The sequence below is a fragment of the Pollicipes pollicipes genome, unplaced genomic scaffold (genome assembly GCF_011947565.3).
Source record: "Pollicipes pollicipes isolate AB1234 unplaced genomic scaffold, Ppol_2.1 Scaffold_7231;HRSCAF=8579_pilon_pilon_pilon, whole genome shotgun sequence".
Classification (NCBI taxonomy): domain Eukaryota; kingdom Metazoa; phylum Arthropoda; class Thecostraca; order Pollicipedomorpha; family Pollicipedidae; genus Pollicipes; species Pollicipes pollicipes.
This window is the reverse complement of record NW_023597034.1, coordinates 33,485,793-33,502,190: the sequence shown is the minus strand read 5'-3', so window position 1 is coordinate 33,502,190 and position 16,398 is coordinate 33,485,793. Positions and strand designations below refer to the sequence as shown.

Below are 16,398 nucleotides of genomic sequence, written 5' to 3'. Positions count from 1 at the left end.
CTCTCTCTCTCTCTCTCTCTCTCTCTCTCTCTCTCTCTCTCTCTCTCTCTTCTCTCTCTCTCCTCTCTCTCTCTCTTCTCTCTCGCTCTCTCTCTGCCTTCCTTTCCCTGGGTGATGTGTCATGTCATATCTTTTAAAGAGAATGTCCCGTGTTAAAAGATGTTGAAGCACGGATCAGATCAAGATGATATATGGAAATAATTTACTCATAATTTTTGATAGACTTTCGAGTGGAAAAGACTGGTCGAGACAAACACATTTTTTGTTTGGTAAATATGTTCATCAATGCGTCCTGTTTGATATCGTCATCGTACCTTGCACAACGTGATTTAGAGCCACTTGACGGCCGTTATTTCTAGAAATTGTGCTTACGAACGTCAGGTATGAACGACTCAGCATTATGTTGTTCTTGGTCGATAACCGCATTATAACAGAATGACAGGATTCGAGTGGCGTATTATGACGTCCTTGAGCCGGGGGTACTTAAGAATACTCTCCAGGTAGGCCGCACGTTTTCCCCAGCGCGTGGCTCAGAAATAGAGGGGTTTAGGTCCCGAGAAGAGCAGGGCTGTAACTACACGGAATGACCTTCAAGATGGTTCTTTCAGTTCAAAACCCACACAAATCCGGAATACTCCCTTTAAAACCATGGAATACCGCACCTGTCTGAACTCATCGGACCGTGAAGAACGCCGCTCATGTGTAATCGTGTCTCTTGATCGTTTGCGACCTCCGTTTCTAAACGCAACACGCAAGGCCATCATCCGTTAAGGGTGGTTCAGAGTGAAACCTGTTTGTCGGATCGGCTAGACGGCTTAATGGACCGCCATTCCGTGTAGAATGGCTCAGGACGCTTTTTAACGTCGCTTCAGTCAACTGACACTTACTGTGCAATGTATACTGTGCAGGCCTTAATGCAACGACGACACACTACACGAAAGTGTCATTGTGGCAAGGCATCATTCGAAACGTGACGAACGCAGCTACTCCCATCCGATCCAGCTGCACCACTACAGATAGCCTGCACATGCACGCACTACTACTTGTAACCATCCACATCGCGTTGATAACGGTCCACCGCGAGGAGGGAAACGCGATGTGTGACGCCTGCGGCGATCTGACCCCGCGAATCAGCCGGCCCGCCGCCGACCGCCGCCGCGGCGGGTCGACGGCGCGTCGGTTCACCAGAGCAGCGGCAGCTCTGCGACTGTTCCGACGGAGCAGACAGAGCGCCCGCGCCACTTTAGCCTCGGTGGAATTGCGACGACGAAAACATCCCCGGTCTAGCAGCCGGAAAAGGCATCGTACATTGGGCCAATTCGCCCCGGCCCGTTCCCCATCCGGGGCTATGCGTGAAATTTAAATCTGGCGGAAAATAATCTGGTTTCGAGAACTGAATCCCCGGCGGGCGTTAATACACCCTCATTATGACCGTTTGTATGCATTTCAGGTTCGGTGCACTTAATCATTCAACGCGTCAGGTCCCACTCCCTTCCGGGAGAAATTGATCTGGTGACGTCACGACTTTGGTCTCCTCGCCTCACGCATGGTGGGCCTGCGGCGGCTTGATCGGAGTGCCCCGATCCATTGCGATTACGCTGCCTGTGAATCTCGCCTGATTAAGGTGGCGTGCGCCCGCGCTGCTCCCGGGAACTTTGAAAAAGATTCAGTTGTTCGTGGCTTCAACTAATAGGAAAATCAGACATGAAAAACAGCGTCAGCTAACTTCCGCGGCACGCGTCCGCCAAGCGCCTCCCTCTCGGGAGTCCACATAGGCGGCTGAAACGCTCCTAACTTTGGCTTTGGACAAACACGCGGACGGAAGTGAATCTTTAACCCCATTTCGGTGGGGAGGGGCGGACACCGTCCCTGCTTTAACCCCATTTCGGTGGGGCGGGGCGGACACCGTCCCTGCTTTAACCCCATTTCGGTGGGGGCGGGGCGGACACCGTCCCTGCTTTAACCCCATTTCGGTGGGGCGGGACGGACACCGTCCTGCTTTAACCCCATTTCGGTGGGGCGGGGCGGGCGCCCGTCCCTGCTGGCCTTGACTGTTCCTCCGAAACGGCTCGCGGCGGTTGTTGACATTTCCTCGCTTCTGAACATCGTTTTACGAATTGCGTTCAAAATTTCGGGTGCATGGGCATGCGAGGCGGTTCCAGGGCCTGGTACTGGGAGGGACCTGCAATTAAATTTTGCGATCATACCAAGATCATGACGTTCGTCGAGATCATTCGCACTGTTATTTGGCCCTGGCTGAGAGAAATGGAAAACAACAATTTACGCAGAGGTGCCTAAAGGAAGAGATTAAGGGAGCTTAATTAATATAGAAATTGAAGGCCCGAAGCCGTACGTTACATTCCAGCTTTCATGTCTCATTCCATCTTTCATCTCTCTGTGCCATTGTGTCGTGAGCCTTATAGTTTGCCTCGAAGTTTTTGGATAAGGCTGCGTGACTTGGGTGAAAAAATAAAATCAGCGTTTAGCTGTTTGTGACGACTTTTGGTGCGAGTCATCTACGGTATACGATCAGGTGGTTACGCAATATGAAGTGATCCGCGGTCTGCACAGGGTGCCAGTAGGTCGCTGGGGAAAGGGGGGGGGGGGGGTTGGCGCAGCGATCGATGCATAGTTTCTCCAGCACGGTCGTACAAGTTAACAGCACAGTCACGGAGGATTTCGCAGTCGGCCATCATCGAGGCGTCCCTCCATCGCTAATGGAGGGCTTTCGGTTGGCAATCATTGCGGCACAGATAGCTGCCGGCCACTGCGGATCGATTACCCGCCCAATGGTTGTGTGGGCCGCTGCGGTAAATGTGGCCAAACGTGCGGCGATGCTGTGTGGCCATGATTTTCCGGGTCAATTTTTAAAAGACTAGAGTGTGAGAACAGTCAAAGTCCACTTGTCCGTCAGTTTATTTTTTATTTTTTCTTAACACGGACCGGGTGACCGGTTAGATACCCTTCGCTCGGGTGGGGTTGGGGGGTCAATTTGACCCCCCTGAGATCTCGGGAACTAAGAAAGCTAGAGACACCAAATTTGCAGGGTGTCTTGGCTTGTACGTGAACTCACTTAGATCAAAGTTTGAGCCTACTTAGTCATGACCTTCGGGTTAAATAAGGTCAAACAAGGTCAAATTCTAGGTTGGTCACCAAAGTGCCCCCAGAATCTAGGAAACCGTTTCTAAGCAAAAGGTCAAAAGCCCCTATGAGGTCTGGCACCTTGTTTAACCTTTTGAAGGTCATGGTGACCAAATTCATACGAGATTGCTATGAGTTTTGCATTTGAATAAGCGACAAAGATTACGCTATGCAGTACGTTCATAAAACAAAATGTCGACCAGGGCCATCTAGGTTAATGACGTTTTCTGACCTACGAGAAATTGATGGAAGATGTATAATGCGGTTCCTTCTGTCAATAAATTCGAAATGAGCACCACAAACTATTACAGCCCTATATTATAAACTATATTATGTCCTATAATATAAACTATATTATGGCCCTAATTATAAACTATATTATATCCCATACAGCAAGCCCTAGAGTAATAAATCAGGTTGGTTGTGACCTTCGTCTGATCTTTATACCTGAGCTTAGGTTAACGTAATTTGCCCATTTAATATTTGTAGTGCCTCAGAAAGCATCTCAGAGATGCATGGGTTCGTCAAATACTCCGTTATTGTATCAGATTGGACGATTCCCTAGAAATTGCCTTCGCTGAAACCATGGCCTGACTTTGACCTGCCATAGGTCAGCGACCTTACAGGTTACGTATAAATTTTTCATGTCAAGCGATCCACTATTCAATTGTCTACAGCTATGCAAAATTTGGCGCGGCTACACCGCGCCGTTCGGAAACCATTCTGGAAAAACCTCTGGGGGGTCAATCTGACCCCCGCTCGAGCGCGTGTTGAGTGATAAGTTAACAGGCTGTGCAGCTGATTTATTGTCAGTGGCACGCGGACGCATGCTTGCATGGTGTTTATCTGCTCTGGTTACAGAGATCTAACGATAATCCGCCAAAAAGTAGCCCAAAATCAATGGATTCATGGTTTGTGTTAAAGTACGCGTAACCTTCCGCACGCAGGGAGGCTGATATGTGCGCATAGAAATAACATCAAATACATTCCTTTTCAAGTAGAACTACATCGATCCGAGTTGCTAAGGCTTTAGCCCGATCCAAGCCGAATTTCGCCTTTTCGTAAGCTACGAATGTTACGTGCCACGTGGTAGTCGATTGATACTTCATCTTTTGATGGTGTTGCAACATTGCAGAACAACTTTGCCTCGCAAACAGAGCCAATGTGAACACCCCAATAGTTTGCAGCATGGGATTTCAGGAACATTGCCCAGCGGTGCTGAAAGCTGCTTGTAACAGTGGTTGCAAAAGTAAAACTTTGCAAATGGTGCAACAGCCTGGCCAGACCGGCCGCTCTAGTTGAAAACGCAGCATTAGTTGCAATGGGGACTGGCGCGACATAGGGTCCGATGTGTAAACACGCCTCAATGGCCTGGCTGAACGTCCAAGGACCGACAGCGGAGGTGGAAGCAGCGACAGGCAGCCACTGCGTTCCTCGTGAGGTAGCTGCATGCGTATTACCGCCAAGCTCCCACGAACTCCGGCAGCCTGCGGCAAATATCCGCATGTGAAGCAGCTAAACTTAAATACGTGGGGCTGGGGAGACAAAAGGAGAACGTTTCTGCCCGGCTCCAGACGCTGTGCATTCACTACACCATGGCTGAAACCATCAGACACTTATGGCAGCTAGTGAAATGACCGTTCTCGCGCAGCACGGTTTGACGTGCTGTGTCACGGCTAGGCGCCTTCCTTCATGCGGGTGTATCACACCGCCGTGCCGTATCACTGACATCTCCGGAAAACGTCAGCCCCCTCGCGCCATTCTGTCACGCCAAGCGCACGACAAGCACCCGTCCACCCCGCCGCCGCCGCCGCCGCCGCCACCTCACGTGGACGCCGCCGACGGCAGCATCCCCGGGCCGTCACGCGGCCAGCGGCGACCGCGGTCCTACGCAGGGTTGATTCCTGCCCGGGGCCGAGCAGGCCGTCAATAGATCAGCGGGCCACGGGGCGGAGGGGGAGGGGGAGAGAAGATCCATTGTAGCTAGACGTGCTGCGCGATCCATTGTGGCCGGCCGCGCCAGAGTCGGGCAGGCTGGAAAAACAGCCGGCATCCAACAAATCTGCCCCTAGGGCGACGTACATAAACATGTCGGAGGCAGGCGCTGGCCACGCGCGCCGCTCAGACCGCGGGGCAGAGCGACCAGGTGTCCGGGCGGAATCACCGCGAAGGGTGCCTATAGTGGGGTGTTTAAGCTGCGCCAGGCAGTGCAACCAGGTGCCCTGGTGGAGTCGCAGATAGGAGTGCCGATAGTGTAGTGTTTAAGCTGCGTGTCTGGTGAACCAGAGGCACGGGGTTCAGTCCCCAGCGGCGCACGTCCTCCCTGCCAGGATGAGAGGTAGGAAACGCTATGTAGCCTCAGCAGCTCGTCGCGTTGTAAAGCCCCAATGACACACACACGCACACACACGCGCACACACCGTTCACCGCAGATTTGACGGGCGCGTAGCGATTGTGCTGGTTGCTGGGCTGGGAGAAGCGTGACTTGGCGTGAAGACCGCCCGTGTTTTAACCGCAGGACCTTTAAGCACAGCACTGGAAATGTAAGTGCAAATTTAGCTGAGATCCGCGTCGTCGGTACCGGGACGACGGCGGACGGGGCTTCCGTTGGCTGCATGTTTTTTAAGATCGTCAGACCTAGTTAAGATGGTCTTGCTGCCACCATTTACAGATCCACCAGTCATCAGCAAAAGCCAACGCTGCAATGAACAGAACATGCTCAGGTTCTGAACTGACCCATGCGACGGCATAAGCTGTAGAGGCAGTTAAGCCTAGCATCACTTGATATGATGCGCGTTTGTTGTCTTTTTCGGCCGGTATTGTGTTCTGAAACACTCTATTTCCCTGTCAGCATCAACTCGGTTGAGCCCATATGCTAGTCGCATTGTCTGTCTTTCGACCGAACCGCCTGCGATGAAAGCGTCTATCGTATTGCGGTGTCAGCCCCCGCGACTTATCCGTCTTCAAAGGGATACGATATCGGCACGCACGTCAGCTTCGGATCTTTCCGAGCTCCCGTAGAAAACGAAGCGAAATATGATAACTCCAAACGCTAAGCAGACGGATTGGATGCTGGGAGCGTAATTTGCGTCGCCTATCCACTTACCAACACATCCAATTCAGCTCGTCGTCTCATTGAACACCCGACTACTTGAATTTCCAGATGATTTGGGCTGGCATTAACTCGGCAGGGATTCGCTCTTTCCTGCACTGAAATTTCATCCCGCATGATGTCTGCCTCACGTCTGGCATTGCGGTCCGCATAGCGGCGCAGTGCAGTATGGACATTCACTGCAGCGCACGTCCAGGCGCAGCGCCGACAGTAGCGTACGCCCAACCACAGTGCCGACAGAAGCGTACGTCCAAACACAGCGCTGACAGTAGCGTACGCCCAACCACAGTGCCGACAGAAGCGTACGTCCAAACACAGCGCTGACAGAAGCGTACGTCCAAAAATAGCGCCGACAGTGGCGTACGTCCAAACACAGCGCCGACAGTAGCGCACGTCCAAACACAGCGCCGACAGTAGGGCATGTCCAGGCGCAGCGCCGACAGAAGCGCACGTCCAAACAAAGTGACGACAGTAGCGTACGTCCAACCACAGCGCCGACAGTAGCGTACGTCCAACCACAGTGCCGACAGAAGCGTACGTCCAAACAACGCTGACAGAAGCGTACGTCCAAACACAGCGCCGACAGTAGCGCACGTCGAAGCACAGCGCCGACAATAGCGCACGTGCAAACAGCGCCGACAGTGGCGCACGTCCAAACACAGCGCCGTCAGAAGCGCACCACCTTGGTCCGTGGACTATTACCAACATCCTCACCGAACCGCCGCTGGGGCTATCCGATCCATTTGGAAGCGTGCTCGTGTCGTATCGGAGGCAGCACTGCAAGCGTCAGCAGCTGCGGAGTACCGAAGCCATTACATTAGCAGCGGTATCGGTCGCGGGTCCACTGCACGCAAACAGCGCCCGACCGTATCACCGGCGCGATTCCGCAGGGAGTGCGCCGGCTGCCACGGAAGGTGGACCACGCTCAGGCACCACGCGAGTGCGTGGCGAGTGCGCCGGCATGCCACGGCAGGTGGACCGCGCTCAGTAACCACGCGAGTGCGTGGCTGGCTGTGCGCTTTGCTGCTCCGATGCAGTTGTAGTGCACTCGTGAGTTTTCCGATCGCAGTTCACGGTTTTTCGTGTGGGTGGAAATGGCGATTCGATGCTGGCGCAGGCATGCTCTCACTTTGTTTAATAACAACGCTGTATTGTTGGGTCAAAACCTGGACAGGCAGACGATTTTTCCGTTCTAAGTAACGTCACTGTTCACTGCTTTGTTGCACACTGCACATTGTACATTGCTTAATCGAGTGTTTTTGTTCGGCTTATGATAGTTATTATAGACGACATCCTCGCAGCTCATGAACTTAACGTGTGCACGTAGTCCCTTACCAAACATAGCATTTCAACTCTCCTTGTGTCGACGTCTCCTGCCCGAGAAGACCAAACTCTACCATAATCGGCTCGGAGAACATTTGTGTACGTGGCGCACTTGAGCTGGACCAACCACGGCCGATTGACCTCCCGAATTGCATGATTTCCTGGCGGCACTCTGAGGACTCTGTCCGTCGCTACGAACTCCGAGGAAGCGTGACAGAATGCCTATTCGCTGCCGGCTTCGCCAGCGGAGGGAGGCGATCAAGCCAGCCGCAGCTGGTGACGTCTGTGTTCTGACCTCGCTCACGGTCGTCTTCCCGCGTCGGCAGACGGCTGGTGCAACGCCACGTACGACAGCATCCTCTGCTGGCCGCCGACAGAAGCTGACACCCAGCTGCTGCTGCCTTGTCCGCCCTTCAAGGGCGTCGACCCCAACAGTAAGCGCGGTGACGTCATGACGGCATGATGGATGCGGGGGGAGGGGGGAGGCGTGACAAAGCGTGAGACGTTGCCGGAGATTTGTCTGTGTGGTGAGTGCATGCAGCGTTCGCGTGGCCATATGCATGAGTGTCAAGAAGATGGTAAATGGTGGGACGGACATCTGCGCGGCAGGCAATCTGCTATTAGGTAGTTGAGCGATGTTGAGGGTGAAAAGTTGCTGTGTTGAGTTAATGATCTTTAATATGCCTGAAGATACAGGTTACACGACGTCATAACACTAAAGAGCGATTATATGGATAGTACTCTGAGGATCACCACGGTACTACGGTACCCTGAGTACTGTCAATGAAATCACTATTTAGCGTTACGACAACGTTTTAACATGACCTGGTAAATTTAAAGTCCTTCACAAAACATAAGAACTTTCAGCTCATAATGCCGAGAAACCATGAGCTGAACGTCTTCCCTCCTTATATTGAGCTGAATGATGATCTAATCATAACGTGCGCCGCAGTCGGCTCGTTTAAGAGTCGCTTTCAGCGCATGTTGATGCACTGGTGGCGATTTGTTCCCTGTGGAGGTGGTACAGGTGACTATGGTCTACCAGATATTTAATGCAAACTTAGCGGCCGTGGGGCACGGCATGGGTATCAAACGCTTGCAGGAAAACGTCTTGTGTTTAGTTGGCGACAGTGCTGCGAAATCGACAGCTCGTAAAATGGCGTCTGTCCTTCTCCGCGTGTAATGGGGTCTACGCTTAGTACTTTTCAACGGCCTTAGTGTATCCATGAACAGCAGCTTCTTTTCGCTGGATGCATTTGCTGTTTGGGATCTGAACGAATATTGCGGCTTAACAGCCTTTGCACAGTCTCCTACATTGTCCCTTCGCCGCGTTTTCGTCACTGGCCTGTGCCGACATTGACCATTATTATAACTCTAAAAACGTTTTCATAGTTCACTCGTTGCAGCACTTCGGTCATACTTTGGTAAATTATGGGTACCACCCTCAAGCTTTACATAAAGTGTTGCACTTGATCAAGTCATCCTGCCCCGTCGTCATGTGTCGTACTGTCCCGTCGCCACGTATCCCTCGTCCAGCCCGCAAGCTGGACAAGCATACATGCAAGCCTCCCGTAAGCCAGCGGGCACCAGACTTGGGCTGGCGACGACGATGGACCCCGGTGTGACGAGGGTCGAGCCTCAGCTGCACCCACCGTCTGTCGTCTGCAGAGTTCGCGCGGCGCTACTGCATGCTGGACGGCACGTGGCGGGGCCGGACCGGCGCGTCGCCCGAGCCCGGCGGCTGGACCAACTACTCCGACTGCTACATCCCCGAGGTTAAGAAGCTGATGGACCAGCTGTACAGCTCTTCGGGCGACGACGCAGGCGTGAGTGTGCGGCCCGCCCGGCTGTGGTCAGCTCGCGGCCTTCGCCCAGCTGTATGGCAGGCGTGGCGGGGCAGCGCGGCTCTGCAGGCTGCCTCAATCGCGTTAGCGATAACGACGCATGGTGAGATGCGGAAGTATGTACAGCTGTGATGATTGCTGGTGTTTCTGTGCTTCTGTAGTTACGTGTTCCTCAAGAGCATAAGTATATGAGTGGATTCCCACTCCCTGACTCGTATCTTCCCGTGCTGGGATGTTGGTTTTTAAGTTTGAAAGATCAGCATTTTGCGCTTTGCCGTTTCAAAGGTCCTGAAGTTTGCTATGGAAAAGTAAACTGTGGAGCTGAATGGATAACGCAATCCAGCTCCTGTCCTTGGGCAGGTACCAGAAAGTTTTGGATTTATAAATGCAGGCATCGGTAGCAAAACGCAAATTTAATAATCGAGCCATTGTGTATTGAGAAGCTTGGATAATGAGCTAAAAGCTGCCCTGCTGGCCACGCGCATACTGAGCCATTCGACTCGAGCTGAGAAATATTTTAATGCATATCGATCTAAGCTGGATTTCAAATTCTTTGATCCTTAAAGACGGATTAAATTTATTATTTTTCAATGTCAAAATCTGTCTAAACGTGTACGAATCCGCAATGATGTTCATATGTATCTAAGCATCTAAGCTTGCTTTTCCCCAAATTACGGATAGTTCTTGATCAGCCAGTGCTCAGTATGTTGGTGCCATGGTGCAATATTTTCATTTGTGGTAGATTTTATAACTATCATTAAAGCACCAAGGTGTTCCTTACAAAGACAAAGCATTTTGAACTTTACTGTCCATCCTTGACTGATGGTAACTTTTGAGTGGCATTGTATCCGTTTAGATGTCAAACGCCTGTTTGTCATCGATATGAGCCAATGACAACCATGTAAGCTATGCCGAGCCATGCCTCAAACATGCACAGTAATGAAGAAAAATGCATGGTCTTCCTAGAAATGACCTCTTGAACCCCTGGAGACGTCTCAAAAATGATCACTCGGCATTTTTACATCATACGAAGAAAAGATAACATGATATCTTGCGCACTTTCATCCTTTTTAGTTTCAATCGTAGGCGTCGGCTTAAAATATCGGCTAAGATGGCAGCCACGCTATCACCAAAGGGTGGTGCAGGTGATCTGAATTCCATAACTTCAAACAACGTCTGGGTTTAGCTGTGGACCTAACAGTGTTGTGGAAGGTGATTTAAAATGTCACTAGTCGCCCCCAGAGCCTTGCTTCGCCAGCGGATGAAAAACACCTCTTACCCGGCGAATGGAAACATGTGTTCACATGCGTCACACCTGTAACACGCCAGCTCACACAGATGCTACGCATGGCATATCACCGCGCTGAGTTGGTGCTCTCACTTGGTTTTAGAGGCTATGTGCCATAGCGCTAGTGCTGCGCGAACGTGCGCGACACCACGCGACTTTATATTGACATCCCGCACTTGATTTCCAACGTCCAATGGCTTTGTGCGCTGACTAAGAAACGAAAGCTTTAGTGCAGTTACAGCTGAGACACTAACCTCTGGGGATACCAGTATTATAAGGAATGCTCGAAAGTGTCCCCATGGAAACGCAGTTCTGAAATATGGAAACATATCGGCGTGATTCAAATGTTGGGCCCACACAAATGCATCATGGTCGGAATATCACCGACGGCTGTCAGCTAAATCGGCCTCTCCACGTCGTTCACTTATTGTCTTGAGCGTAGTTGATCCTCCTCATCATTTTTGACGGTGATGCAAAAGGATGGCAACAGCTTGACAGAAATTGCTCCTCATGGGATTTCTGAAAACGTGTCTCGACTGTGGTGCAGGTGTATTATTCATTATGTTCTGAATTACGTTTTGTTCCCATCAGCGCTGATGTAACTCTAATATTTTTGGCTGGTTGCATCCCGCAAAACTACCGAAAAAATTACTTTCGTGTCATCTTGAGAAACGGTATTTGAGCTTTAAGAGGGTTTGGCCGACCGGATACTCATTTCCCGTTGTCCCTAACTCGTACTCTTAATTCATATGAAACTCGTGATACTCTTTGTGGATTTAGGTATATAGAGTTGCAATGTTACCCGAATTCAAGGCAATGTTTCTAGTGTTGCATCGTTTAGGCTAGGTTGTTTGGATTAGAGCCCTTTCGGCCTGTCAGGACCATTTCAGGGCTATGGAATGAAGGAGAGTGGATAGCGGTGGTGTAGAACCACACGCACTTGGGGTTCATCCGCCGAGAATAAGGCCGCACAGCCGCCTCACTAAGAAGATGCCCCGACCAGGCGGCGGCTCCCGGGCGTACTCATGGCTGGTGCGTGTAGCCTGCCAGGATAAGCGGGGCGTCGCCGCATACTGTTCTGCTCGTTTAGGAAGAAACAAAGAAGGGACCCTTTCGGTGAGATCAATCCCCGGCATTCGTAAGTGACAAGATCCGCCCAGATCCGTCCCGGCACGGCAGCGGAGCGCCCGAACCGCTGCTCCTTCCAAGAGCGGGCCGCCGAGCTGTCATTTCCATCCCCGGCCGCCGGGGAACGTCCGGCATAAATCAGCCGTCGGGCGGCGACGGACGGCGGCGGACGCACGGCAGAGGTGGCCCGCTGCCGATCCGACGGCGACGCTGGCGCGCCGTATCCGTCTCCATTAGCGGCAGGCGTCGGGAGCGCTGAGTCGGCGGTGGCGCCGCAGCGCGGCCACCCCCGTAATTACCCCGTCCCCTCCCCTCCGGCGGGCGGGCGGGCCCGCGCCGGCGGCGGCGGCCGCGCGCCTCCGCGCCGGTCGATCGCGGCGGGAAGGGTGCTGACCCCGGCTGGGTCGACGGCGCGGTGACCTGACCTGGACAGAGCGGTGGGATTCCCGGCATTTGATCACGGTGGACTGCGGACCGACCGAGGGCGGGACTCCTAAGAGACTGAGCAGAACGCCGGAGCGCGCTTTGATCCTGTTTCGACTTGCTCTCGGAAACTGCTGGCCGGACAAGCTAGCGATGTTAATCACGCCGAGCGACGTACCCTGGGGGGACGACCAGAGCATGCGCCGGCGTCAATTTAACGTTGATTTATGTATCATTGGTAGTCCACTCACGCGCCGAATTTGTAAAGCGTTGCTAGCGATGGGTAGCGTGTGGAGGGATCTGAAGTAGTCTCGCAGAATTCATTGGTAACGCGCGTTAACTAGTGATGAGTGCCTCATTGATCAAATCGGCGATGCCTTGGCTCATCAAAAGGTTGCGTGAGCCAGTTCCGGACCGTTTGATACGCCTTGGATCGTAGCGAGGACGCCCGCGCGCATTAGTGAAATCGAGCTCACGGCACACGGCCGATTGTTGATTGATTGCTGGTCGAATGTTGATTGCACACGCTGATTGACTAGCACTGAACTGAAGATCGCACTTGCACCAACGATCCGCCGGCGACGAGAATCGCAGAGCAGTTGCCCGCTGTTAAGGCATCCACGTCACACCGCGAGCCAGTTGCAGCTTTGGGGACACGGGAGATACGTCTCGTGTTTTAGGAACACGTCAGCCCACGTTGTTGCGTAGGCCTCTCCGCTCGGCGCTGCTGATGGTCACATTAGCCCCAGGGGCCACGCCAGGGATTCGAACCCCGGCCGTGTGCGGAATCCTACGGCCCTGACGTTTCGTGCACCGGGGAAGCGTCACACGTGGCGCTGTATTTTCTGACATGTACGGCGGAGTTACCTCCTTCGTGAAGGTTTATCCGCGCAAAATGTCTCAACGTTTACCATAACTCTTGCAGTGTGCATAACTTTGTGGAAGTTTGCGTTGTTCAAAATGCTTAGAAGAAGGGTTTTGAAGAACTTCGTGTTTTTGAAGAAGTGTCCCCAGAACTTCGTGGATGGTCTATTTTTTATGCTATATGCGCGACGTGAAAGACGTAATCACCTACATTTCACGCAGCCCATTCGGAGCACGTGATGCCAGGACGACTTCCCCACGCCGCCGCTGACCGGATGCGTGTGTAATACTAAGACATAGGAAAAACGTGTGGTAAAAATATACCTTCCGACCTAAGCCGGATTTTTTTTCTATTTAGGCACCCTCTCTTCGCCGGCGCCGCCGAGTGCCTGTGCCGTTAAGGTGAGAGGACGTGTTCGCCGCGCTGACGGCATTCACAGGCTGGATGATGGGCGGGCAGCGCTCGCCGCCGAGACGGGCCTCGGAGAGAGCGGCGCATGTTCAGATGTCGCCAGATGGGCATGAGTTGTCGACCTCGAGACCCAGGCATATTGCAGCGTGCTGGAAGGCATCATGCCGGTGGCCCATTTTAGGACGGGACTTTGCGCAAATTAGACGATGCTGACTGCGGGCTCCGGAAAGCGGCGCACGAGCACAGGACTGGGCGGATCTTGGGACGGGACCCGGCAGAGGCTGCACGTGATGGATCGGTCACCTTGTGACAGGCTCCGAAGCAGGCAAGCTGATGGCGCCATGGTGGTATCGTGACGAGAACAGAGTAAGGCCATCGTGGTAGTAATTGCCCCCGTGAGACGTCGACGGGCTACAGTGTGCGAGGTCCGTCACCGGCGCGCACCGAGGGCAGGGCACCGCCCACTGATTCGATGGTGTTATTCAGGCCTGATCCAGCTCCTGCCGCTTCATTGCTAGGGCTTGCACTTCTCCCATCGATGCCAACGCCGATGCCGATGTCGATGTCGATGCCGATGCCGATGCCGTCGGCCGATGGCCGTCAGTCGTCGGGGAGCACAGAAGTGGAATGAGTAACGATGCTTCCATAATGGTAATGCCTGATTGCCACGTGATGGAAAGCAACGGTAACCCTCATCTTGCCAAATCGCTCTGAAACGATGGCTAACGCCGTTCGATAAGCATAAACGCCAGGGGGTGGTGATCTATTTCATGAGACTGGCTTGAGAGTGGGCAGCCTGAGTGGATTTCATCGCAAAAGCATACGAGCTTAAAAACAACGCTGAAAACCCGGCTGTTGCTTTGTGCATACACCAGACATCGTCAGTCGATATCTGTATGTTTCAGTCTGCCTATCGTTTAGTTATGCTCCATGCCTGACCTGCTGTCTGTTGCGACGTGGTGCCTCGGTGGTGCCTCGCGATATGCTACACAGGCTTTACGCCAGTGCGTGTTCCACGTCGTTCGGTCTACCCCTAAGGTGGAACGCCTTACCCATGTTTTGTTCCACCCACTGCAGCCCATTTCGCCTCCACGGGCTTCACAGGATAGTCTGTCAGATTGTAACTTCTTGAATTAATGCAAAACGCTGCAGACGCTCTGCGAGATATACGCAGGCTTGTAACTTATGTGGTCGGGAGATTTCGCGGGCCGGTGTTCTGGTGACTTGGTGGTTACTCCGGTGACGAGAGGATAGGGTGACTGGTCCTTGGTGGAGTAGTCCAGATCACCAAGCGGGCTCTTCAGCACGCCCTGTCTCTGTCGCAGCGTCAAGAAAGTTTATTGCATGTCAGCGTGCTCTTTTGATAAAATTCATATCTTCAAGCATCCCAGCTGCGTCACTTCGCAACATATATTGTTTTTTACGAGCTTGGCCTGTTTGTTGTGTTCCCTGTTTTGCGTGAGTCCTGTGGGCTTACTTGATTGATAAGTGGCATAACATGTAAACCGCCTTCTAAGCTGCGGAGGACTGGCGAAAGAAAATGGAGAATGACAAGATATCACGCCAAAATACGAAAACCGCAACCCACCAGTCGGCACATTTGCTCAGTTCTCCATGAAGGGGTACCATGTGAACAAATCACAGCATGTGTAATGAACGATTTGCTTCTTAGTGTTACCAAACTTAATCGCGTTTGTGGATGAGACCAAAACTTTCCAAGCTATGCTTTTAGCCGAAGCTATGCATCTCTGAGATAGCTTTTTTTGGCAATTCCACTTTTTGATCCAGGATAACAACAAACTTCATTGTCTTTGGGTCAGGTAAAGAGATCAGACCAAGGCTTAGAGCAATCCGTTTTTTTAAAAGGGAACATGTTTCGTGAGCTAGTTTCCGATGCTCATTTCGAAATTCTCGATAACAAGCGCTGCAGCAGATGTCTTCCATTGATTTCTTAAGGATCGGGGTGGGAGGAGAGAAAAGTCTCTGACCTGAATTGACTCAGATTAATTTTTAGGACTATATGGGCTAGCGTATCCTTGACGCTTATTGAAATTAAAAAATGAAAACATTCTCGTAGTTTTTTGGGTCACCATAATTTTTTTGAGGTCAAACGAGGTCAAACTCTCTCAGCTTTAGATATGTCAGTGGGTCAATTTAGCCCCCACCCGAGCGTTTGCTATTCAGCCGGCCGTACGCGCGCGTGTTAAAACGCATGCGGGTAGGTTGAGAAGGACATTGATTCCTGCAGTGATTTTTATTTTCTCAAAATAGGGTGGAAACCGTGCGGCGTAGGATATTCAAATCTCTTATAGTTATGGGCAAATGACTAGTGGATCTTGTGACGTCAAAAGTAAGGTATTGTATATATATATATATATATATATATATATATATATATATATATATATGTGTGTGTGTGTGTGTGTGTGTGTGTGTGTGTGTGTGTGTGTGTGTGTGTGTGTGTGTGTGTGTGTGTGTGTGTGTGTGTGTGTATACATGTAGACATAGATATGTGGGTATAGACTCTAGGTCGATCTTCTACCCGCTACGTGCGCATAAAAAACCTACCGTTTTTGGGTACGGTCACGCACACTTTACCATGTCCATGTTGCAGCCTGTTGCAAAATCTGATGAACTGATGGTGGTACAGTGGTTAGGGCTCTCGGCTCTGGGCCTGTCGGTCCCGGGTTCAAGTCCCTGCGGTGCCAACATTGCGTGCCATCGAGTGATGACATTCCGTCCCGAGAAGGCCGAATTATGATTGCGCTAAGGATCTGGCAGCTGTAAGTGCAAGTCGCAGGAACGTAGACGATGATTTTCGTTTGCGTTTGCTATATGTCAAACTTCTTCACTTTCGAGTTGG

The 16,398-nt window shown here is 52.0% G+C and overlaps 1 protein-coding gene across 1 annotated transcript in view; it reads left to right on the top strand.

Annotated features, from left to right (window-relative positions):
- Window positions 1-16,398, top strand: part of LOC119110032 (PDF receptor) — a 119,254-nt gene that overhangs the window by 11,965 nt on the left and 90,891 nt on the right. Inside the window, exons 4-6 of the mRNA XM_037233777.1 lie at window positions 7,144-7,204; window positions 7,903-8,010; window positions 9,245-9,402. Of these exons, the coding sequence (XP_037089672.1) occupies window positions 7,144-7,204; window positions 7,903-8,010; window positions 9,245-9,402 (327 nt within the window). The remainder of the gene's footprint in view (window positions 1-7,143; window positions 7,205-7,902; window positions 8,011-9,244; window positions 9,403-16,398) is intronic.